This window comes from Saccoglossus kowalevskii, chromosome 16, assembly GCF_978046115.1.
Source record: "Saccoglossus kowalevskii chromosome 16, keSacKowa6.1, whole genome shotgun sequence".
NCBI classification, from domain to species: Eukaryota; Metazoa; Hemichordata; class Enteropneusta; family Harrimaniidae; genus Saccoglossus; species Saccoglossus kowalevskii.
The window spans coordinates 26,517,046-26,526,094 of NC_140656.1; the positions used below are offsets into that span (position 1 = coordinate 26,517,046).

Below are 9,049 nucleotides of genomic sequence, written 5' to 3' on the forward strand. Positions count from 1 at the left end.
TATTGCTAATTGGTTCAGTTTTATTTCAGTTAGTTGGATTGCGTTTCCTTCCCATGAAACATGATTGGTCACAAATCAAAAACCGGTTCTAACCAGCATAATCTGGTTGTCGTAATAAAGCAAAATACAGTAACACTCCACCAACACCACTTATCCTACAGTTTTGTATAAATAAAAAAAATCCTTCCCATAATCTTGCATCTTAATCGCATTGTGTGGTGTCGGATCGCAACTTGCCAGGCTGGAAGGTGTTTGGACTGGTTGAGGGCGATAGCTGTTGAGGAATAAAATAAATAGACTGTGAGGGCGTGGTACAAGGAAACGTAATTGCAATTGCGAAATAAAGCACGAATGAAAAACAATATTTATTTATCACGTGTCACGGTACCTTTATGTCAAGCCTAAGGTTATCGTCTCCGTGGACGAGGGGAGAGCATGGCCGTTCGGGTGACACCCCGCCATCGCTGATACTACTACACGAGGTACGGTTCCTGCGTGTATGGTTTGGTCTACTCATCATCGCCCCTGGCATTTCAGTAGCGCTCAGACGCTCCATCTGCTTCGTCCTTCTTGGTTTCAACGGTTTCTTCTGTGGTTCGTCCTGAAAACGACCGAATATAATTAAATATGATTTTTTTTTAAATGGAGTATGGTATCTACTCAAGGAAATTTATTTTGATCATGTAAACATCAAAATACATTTACTTACGTCACTGCTGCTGCTACTGTACATAAAAGTTTCCGCCATTTGGACTCGCCGAGCGCTGCGACGATTGTGTCGCAATTTTGGTCGACCTCTCCCAGAAATTACGGGGAATTCTTGTACGGTTGGAAGAGATGCGTCACTGCGTAGGGAAAATGGGCTGTTCGGTGACCCCGGGTCAGGTGACATTCTAGACGGATACTTGTCATCGTAACTGTTATGATGGTGGATATTGTTCTCCACCAACGACATTGGTTCGGACATTTTTCTCTGCATTGGAACGTCTATGTCGATCGGTTTTGAACAAGTTGTTGTGTTTCCAGAAGCCAATGCGCTTTTGGCCACCTTCACTGGGAGCTGATTGGTTGATTTGTCTTCCCACATTCGTACTTTTTGCGAAACATTCGGACCGATTAGGTACCCAGAATGTGTCCCGTTTAATAGTTCCTCATCGTCACTATCACTGTCGCGAAGATGTCCGGGTCCCTTGGAAGACGGCAAATCGTCGTTACTCCCGTCGCTGATTAACAGTTCTGCAAAAGAGTCATTACTTTCAGGAAACGCTAAAACTGCTCGGAATTGGTCATACGACAGTTTACTTCGACCGCGAGCTTGAAAAAATGCTTCTTCTAACGAGGCGTGGTTTGTCATTTCTATAGCGACCTGCGCGGTGACTCTTGCGCATTTAGCGACGTATCTGGCCACGTCCACGGCAGCGTTGGCCGCGGAACACGCTTTTTTGGCGTACCGTAGCTCAACCGACGCACGCTCTTTAGCTTCTTTCGCCCGCTTAATGATCATATCCGCTACATCCACTTCTTTTACCGCCTGCATGAACGGATCGGACATCCAGCTTTCATGATGGTCGAATTTCACGTCCCTTGATTTATTCTTACGCAGTCGCTCGTAGGTCTGTTTTTCCGAGTGTAACAGGCTGTCTTTGCTACCCGCAGGGACTGTATCGCTTGGTATACGTAGAACGCATACTGGTCCGCACAGCATCGTCCCTGACGGTACTTTGTGTACACTGACTGGTGCACAAAACTCATGTCGGTTTTCTTTTGAGTCGACCACTGTGTCAAGGGAGTCAGAGCTGTTCACGTCTTCCCACATACTGTATGATATTAGTCCTGTTATTTGACCAATAACCCGAAACAATGACGACAGATTTAGGGGCGACGTATTCCCTGAAAGCGCTATACAAGTCTAGTTCTATTTTCTCCTCAACAGTTTTACGTTCCACCAACGCCAGGCGGGCATTCGTATTTGGAACTATAGAACATTAGTACACTGTTGTCTTGTCTAGGCCGTCGCACTGGATACTAGCAGTAAATAAAATCAGCATGCGTTTGACAAAACAATGTCGTGCAAAATCAAGTTCCGGTGTGTGAAATTTGTGCTAAACCTGGCCGGTCATTTCATGAAAATTGGCTGGCCCGAGTCACATAGCTGTCTTACTATTATTATGAAATAAATATTGATAGTTAAAAATAAAACGCCAGATTTCAATCATTCAGTGGGGTTTGCATATATTCAGAAAACTCATTTATATTGATCGCGAAAAGACCAGAATCGGATTGGACTGGAGTCGGAAGGTAAATACCGTTCTCTATCACTGAGTTCCCAGAGCACCAAAGGTAACTCTGCCATCGCACATCGCCATTTTGTGGTGAAACGCCAGAAGACTTTTACCACGCGTATTATTGGCGTGTTTTTGTTATTAGAGGGGTATCGTGTTGATTTATTCCTACTGGTAAACAAGTTTTAAAATATGTTATGGATAGCTGATAGTGATTTTTTCGTGAAGAAGGTCGAAGTAGTTTTAATTTAGAAAAGACAAGAGTTTCACGCGTAATAAAACAGCCAGAATCTACATACAACGCGTAAATCGTCCGTGCGAGCCATAAACTACTAGTATATTGAAATTGTTAGGAAATAATATGACAGAACCCCACACCCTCCCCGTGGCTTTCGTTGCGTATGGAAGTTATTTTCACGAGTGATGCGGTGTATCCTGCGGCCGTACTTTCACGAGCGAAGCAAGTGAAAGTATGGCAGAATACACCGCCTCAATCTATGTGTTTGACACACATTGGTGCAAAATTGTGGAATGGTATTCCTAGTAACATTCAAAATTGTTTCAATTGTTCTTTATTTAAAAAGGTATATAAACGTAAATTATTGAATAACTATATTGATAGTGTAGTATAAATTACATGCCACTGTTTTAGCTGATTTTAACATTTTACAAAATTAAACTTAGAGATTTATATATCTTTTGTTGTATTATTTTTATTTTTAATTTGGATAAGTAAAATCTGCTAGAAAATTTTAAAAAGTAAGTTTTTTAAAGGGGAAATATATTTTACAAGCTTTGCTTCAAGTATTTTCCTTTTGCTTGCATATTTATACATAATATCATTTTTTCCGTGAGTGTGTATTTAAGAAAATATTCAAGGAAATAAACGAATTGTCATTATGCAGTCTCATATTTCCGAGTCTGTAAAAGCGCTTAGAGTATAAGAGGGTAATCTTGAAATAAGTAAACAAATGTTACTCGGTGACGCTCTGACAGTTTTATGAAAAGATTCAAAGTCCGGCCTGGTGACTGCGCCTCACACGGTACGTTGTGGAAAATTTAGGGGAAACCCCTGTTTAGTTCGCCAGTTTGTTGTTCCTATATAAGTTGGCGTTTGGTGCAAAATATATACACCAATCTCGCACACATTGGTGCGATCCGGAAACGATTCTTTAATGTGCCGTGTTCGCAGTTAAATTTTGGCAACACTTGTTGTCACCTCTGGAGTTGACGTTGTTATAAGTTGATCGGTTCCATTTATGAGCGGGTTTATTATAACGAGGATGAAGCATCGGGTTGTAAGCTTGTGTACGGTATTTTGTTTCCTTGTATGTTACACATATTCAGCCAACGTAGGTAAGTGTATTTATCCTTCACTACCAATCTGAGTAAATAAGGCGCGAACCAATATTTCTGTCGAGGGTAAATCAGCAAGCAAAATGACAATCATTCATACGGTTCCCCCACAGTCTCTTGTGGTTTCCCATTTTGTTCTGTACTAGTTCAGCGTGGAAACAATGCGCTTATATAAAGGGCGGTGGTCATCGCGCCAATGGAACTTCACACATTGAGACGTTACTAAGTTTATTTAGGTAATTTCTTTGGTGATTAGAAGGTATGAGTCGCCGGCGGTAATTAGTGCACGTCGCGTCCAGGTCAAAACTCGTGATTTACAGAAGAACGCATTGGATTGTGGGAAATGTCGCACATGCGCGGCGCAACGACCACCGCCCTTTAATGGTACCACAGTCACTCTCCTAGTAGAGTAACTGTGATGGTACAACTATTCAGCTATAATGATATAACCTAAGAAAAGATAGGCAATGGTATCTCACAGTTCATTTTTATTGTTAAATATTTTTTTTGGGGCATTTACAGTATATTATTCTCTACACCACTATCACCTCCATAATACATGTCATGTTTTTTTTGTTTTTATTGTTTTTTCAGGCACAATTTGGCATGTGACTGACTTTCACCACGAACCCAATTACACTTCTGGTGATTATCCAGCATCGAGCTGTCGTAACTTGAATGGAGAGACGCCGGCATACTGGGGTGATTATCGATGTGACTCGCCATGGTCCCTTATCAATTCCTCCGTCTATGCCATGGCAGATTTAAACTCGAGCCCTGACTTCATTATATGGACCGGGTAACTGTCATCTTTGTGTAGTTGTTTACAATAATTTAATGCATGGATCAGTGACATTCGACGTTGTTCTTAACTACTAGTAGTAATTATAACAAATTATTACCAAAAGTTTACATACTGAACTACAATGATTTTCTACCATTTTCAGGGACGACACTCCCCATGTCCCGAACGAGAATCTAAACACAGACAAAGTATTAGACATGATCTGGAACCTGACTTCGCTTTTAATGGAAGTATTTCCAGATACACATGTTTTCCCTGTTCTGGGTAACCATGACTATCATCCCAAACACATGATGCCGCCTGAGCCTAACATAGTATATGAAACCGTTGGTGATTGGTGGGAACACTGGTTGGAATCCTACCCTGGAGCAGTGGAATCATTCAAACAAGGTAGTGCGATGTGGTGGGAAATCAGCGAAGAATGCTCGGTAACAATTCCCAAATGCTGGATTTTCCGATAGTTAGGAGTACTCCAGTGTTTCTGCAAGTATATCAATAATACAGGAGACGGTAGTCATGCCAACAGATTGTTTTCTTACCCCAGGTATTGCACATGCATGTACATACATGTAGCTTTGTATTTCTCTACACAGTGGCCTACTACACTGCACTATACAAGACTGGGCACAGAATAGTCGGTCTTAACACAGTCTACTATTACACCAATGATAAGTTGACGGCAGATATGGAAGATCCTGGGGACCAATTCCAGTGGCTAGAAGACATTTTGTTAAATGCAACAGAGAATGACGAAAAGGTCAAGTGTCATAATATAATATAATATACAACTGTAATACATGATATTTTTGTTAATACCGCAATAATATAATCACACTTCAAGATTTCAATTACTCACTCTCATTCTGGTGCAAACTACAGCGATTGTGCAGACTAATAAATGTTCGTTTCCATGACATCCATAGGTTTACCTGATTGGTCACGTGCCCCCTGGTGTGTTTGAACGTCATGCTGGGAAATCCTGGTTTTACCCGCAATTTAACGAAAGATATATCGAGATTATCACAACTTACTCTGACGTCATCTTTGGTCAGTTTTTCGCACATCAACACGTTGACAGCTTCAGAATGTTTTACGATGATCAAGGTGAGAATCATCTGTGTGTAATATGTTTTCTGTCATGGAATGCTAACTCTGCAGTGGTAAAAGTTGGTTACGTATACTATGACAGACTTTTGTTTTTCAATTTCGCAATTACGCACATTATGTTGTAAATTACCATGTCTTTTTTCACGAAAGTAAAATAAGTATCATTTTACGTGCATTGCGTACAAAAAGTGTCTGCACTGTAAACACGACAGTATAGGACAGCTTTTTGTAATATAACAACAATTTCGATTAATTTTCATCAATACAAATGCTCCATCATTTGTTCATTAATTATCAATGCATAGCAAGTGACATTGCTGTCTTTTCATTTTTCATGTCTTCGAATAAAAAAAAACATATCGTTGACCTTCGACGGACTGGTATTGTAATCGGTGGATAATATGTAATAATAATATTAATAATAATAATCTTTATTGCATAATCATATCCTTATTTGGATATTGACTCAGAAAAAGTAAATCACAATAAAGATGAAAAACTGAGGAAGTAACAAAATGTATACCTGTATATTTACATTCATCGGCTGTTTCTTGTTTCTTTTCAAATTTTTTTTTTTAGAAACGATAAAGTTATATAGGTAAAACAAATGAAATTATTTTTTCTTGTACCTTTCAGGAGATGCAGTCGCTTCCTTATTCCTGACTCCAGCAGTCACACCATGGAACACGACTTTATCGGGTGTTGGGCCCAACAACCCAGGCATCCGCCTCTTCGAATATGACCGTGACACATGGCAAATCCTCGATATAAAACAGTATTACCAGGACCTCTCTGAAACTGGTGCCTCCAATGATCCTATTTGGAAACTCGAATACTCTGCGAAGGAGGTCTACGGTATCCCGGATGTGACGACAAGTTCTCTGCAGCAACTGACAGAGTCGTTCCAAAATGAAGAGAGTGACAACTTTGACAAGTATTATCTCTATAACAGCGTCAGCTTTGACGTTAGCGTGTGCCAGTCTCAGTGTAAGACTGAACAATTATGTGCTATTACGAGAGTTGACTTTGATGACTACGCTAATTGTATAACTGCCGTTGAGTCAAGCGCAATTACCATGTGGGCAACTGCTGCTGGGTTGGAAAAACTCACAACACTATCTGTAATCGTATTCTTCTTAATCATGTTTGAATAACTTTTTTATTTTGATAAATTAGATTTCGACACTTACATGAGGCTTTTATTTCACTAATAATATTTCATGATTGTCAGTTTTAGTTTGTAGTAATACACGGTTATAACTATTGACATGCACATAGTGATATTTAAAGGGCGGTAGTTTTCGTGCCGCATCGTGTTCGATATGGGACTCACAGCGTCGTATACAACGCGTGTAAAATACATTGTTTATTTACATGAAATTAGAACACGCACTGCGCGACGACCACCGCGCTTTAAATCAAAATGAAGCATTCTATCATCGTTGCCACATATGGCGCTTTGCTCTATATATTCACTTACTCAAGGGGCCCAAATGAAACATGGCCAAATAAATATCGCAATAATAAAGAGTGTAGGGGCGTTCAATCAATAAATAAATCGAACGAGAGTTACATGTGATTTGCTCTAAAATAGAAAAAATAAGTGTTTTTATTTCCCTACCAACTATGCGGCCCAGATTTGAAATAGCACACGTTTATGTGTTCTCATGCATTATCAGTAATTTGTTAATTGTGTATTATTTAAAATATTTCCTTATATTATATGAAGTATTATACATGTGCTGGCTTTATATCACCGCCCTTTAGTGGTGAATTCTTTAATATGATTTTTTTGCGAGTACAGAACGAAGCTCCCACTCTTCAAATGTTATCAGTTTCAGATGAATATTATGTTTTTATGTAATCAGAGTCTTCATGAATTTATAATGTGTATTTTGATTTCTAAATGAGCAAAAATGATTGTATGACAGAATTCAACCCCACAAAGGGGGCATGAATATTCACTCCTTGTGTTATTCATGACCATGCAGTATATAACGACATTAGAAAGGTAATAATAAATATGGAGGATTCTTTTGCCACTGGTGGCTTTCTGTTTTACAAATTAGAATAAATAAATAAAGTGTCAAGTTAATTCCACACATTCAGGAATTTTCGTGTACTGGTAATTTGTACTACTGTACTAGTAGTTGAATTTTCATATTTGCATTAATTTGTATTCAGAAAGTACATGTAGGTATTAAGTCGAAATAGCTAATATTTTTGACGAGATATGCATAAATTGAACAACTACAAAAACTGTATACTTTAGTATGGTGTGACGCCAACCTTTTTACAACAGTAATAAAATATGAAATATTTCAATTGTGTGGTTACTATGGCATATTTAATATGCTTTGATGTGAGGCTTGTCTTGTGTTGATAGTGATAAGAAACCACATGTAGAATGAAACTAACATGCCTTAGGTGACTTCCCGTTCACTTCGAGATCTTGTGTATTGCATGATAACATGCTCAACCGCAAACATCGATTTGGTTTTGAATATAAATTTCTTTTTTTATAGCTCAATATAGAAATGCCGTTCTTTGAATAATGCGTTGAGATACTTTTAATTTTCAAACTGGGCCACAATCAAATTTGTACAACTCGTTTTCGAATCCCACACAATTTTTTGATTTGTTTCGCTACAACGCTATGACCTTCGTGTGTCCTGTTTTTGTTTTCTGTTCGATTTCCAGCATAACGCAGGATTTCAGACTCGCATTGAACAGCAAATTGTTGAGTGGGTCGAGAATCTTTGTCAACAAATATTGTGACCAATGTTAAAATTGTAAATGTGTGATAAAAGAAAATATGGTGATCATGGTAACAAAAGTTAATTATTAAAATGAATGTGTGTGTTTTTCAAGCAAAAAAAATATGCGTGTCTACCCATCAATACACACCACTTACAAAGCACTGGAGTGTTTAGGATGATCTGGTTATTATTGTAATCGTGGAAAATATTATTCCTAACAAGTTAGTACGTTGTGAGCTTATGTTACACAAACCGCAGATAGACCGCTATAAACTATGACGAGAAATCTCCACAGAAAATATATTGAAAAAAAAATACAGGGGAAATATCGGAAAAAATATGTTTATAAAAAAAAGGTACACAGTTGAAAGAGATAAAGAAAAAACACACATTCTCAAATAATAATGATATCAATAATAAATTTATCAATTTAAATTTATTTATTCTTGGTTTCTATTATTATAATACTAAAGAATACATATCAAGCAAGTTCAATCTCAGACAGGCAACTTATCGAATGTCTTATAAATGTCGTTATAAAAGTAATTTTAAAACTAAGTTATACAGTAAATATGAGGTGTTTGTATATTTGCAAAAGAATAGGTTAGGGTTTCAAGTTTATACTGGTAGGCTTTTCTAGAATTAGAAAAAATCACGAAAACTACAGGAGGACTTACTATTAGAAATATTATTTCAACACTGGCTAGGGAGTCCAAGAGGAGTCCCCAAGCCTCGTTTTA

General features: G+C 38.2%; 2 protein-coding genes across 2 annotated transcripts; one reads left to right on the plus strand and one right to left on the minus strand.

Annotated features, from left to right (window-relative positions):
* Window positions 1–2: 2 nt before the first annotated feature.
* On the minus strand, window positions 3–1,816 carry LOC144359192 (uncharacterized). The gene is made up of 3 exons (XM_085490968.1): window positions 710–1,816; window positions 389–601; window positions 3–274 (listed from the first exon to the last, which is right to left on the minus strand). The coding sequence occupies exons 1-3, from the start codon at window positions 1,814–1,816 to the stop codon at window positions 203–205; spliced, it is 1,392 nt and encodes a 463-aa protein (XP_085347094.1). The 3' UTR covers window positions 3–202.
* A 1,569-nt stretch (window positions 1,817–3,385) lies between these two features.
* LOC100375486 (acid sphingomyelinase-like phosphodiesterase 3b) lies at window positions 3,386–7,871 on the plus strand. The gene is made up of 6 exons (XM_085491608.1): window positions 3,386–3,638; window positions 4,233–4,437; window positions 4,586–4,833; window positions 5,037–5,200; window positions 5,367–5,547; window positions 6,187–7,871. The coding sequence occupies exons 1-6, from the start codon at window positions 3,542–3,544 to the stop codon at window positions 6,702–6,704; spliced, it is 1,413 nt and encodes a 470-aa protein (XP_085347734.1). The 5' UTR covers window positions 3,386–3,541; the 3' UTR covers window positions 6,705–7,871.
* Window positions 7,872–9,049: the final 1,178 nt, after the last annotated feature.

What these genes read in the sequence shown, in the direction of transcription:
- LOC144359192 (XM_085490968.1), bottom strand. Translation starts at nt 1,816, where the DNA reads ATGTGGGAAGACGTGAACAGCTCTGACTCCCTTGACACAGTGGTCGAC. An exon ending in ACAGTAGCAGCAGCAGTGAC is followed by an intron (nt 602 to 709) that starts GTAAGTAAATGT and finishes GGTCGTTTTCAG; the next exon opens with GACGAACCACAGAAGAAACC. An exon ending in ACCTTAGGCTTGACATAAAG is followed by an intron (nt 275 to 388) that starts GTACCGTGACAC and finishes ATTCCTCAACAG; the next exon opens with CTATCGCCCTCAACCAGTCC.
- LOC100375486 (XM_085491608.1), top strand. Translation starts at nt 3,542, where the DNA reads ATGAGCGGGTTTATTATAACGAGGATGAAGCATCGGGTTGTAAGCTTG. An exon ending in AGTGGAATCATTCAAACAAG is followed by an intron (nt 4,834 to 5,036) that starts GTAGTGCGATGT and finishes TTCTCTACACAG; the next exon opens with TGGCCTACTACACTGCACTA. An exon ending in CAACAGAGAATGACGAAAAG is followed by an intron (nt 5,201 to 5,366) that starts GTCAAGTGTCAT and finishes TGACATCCATAG; the next exon opens with GTTTACCTGATTGGTCACGT.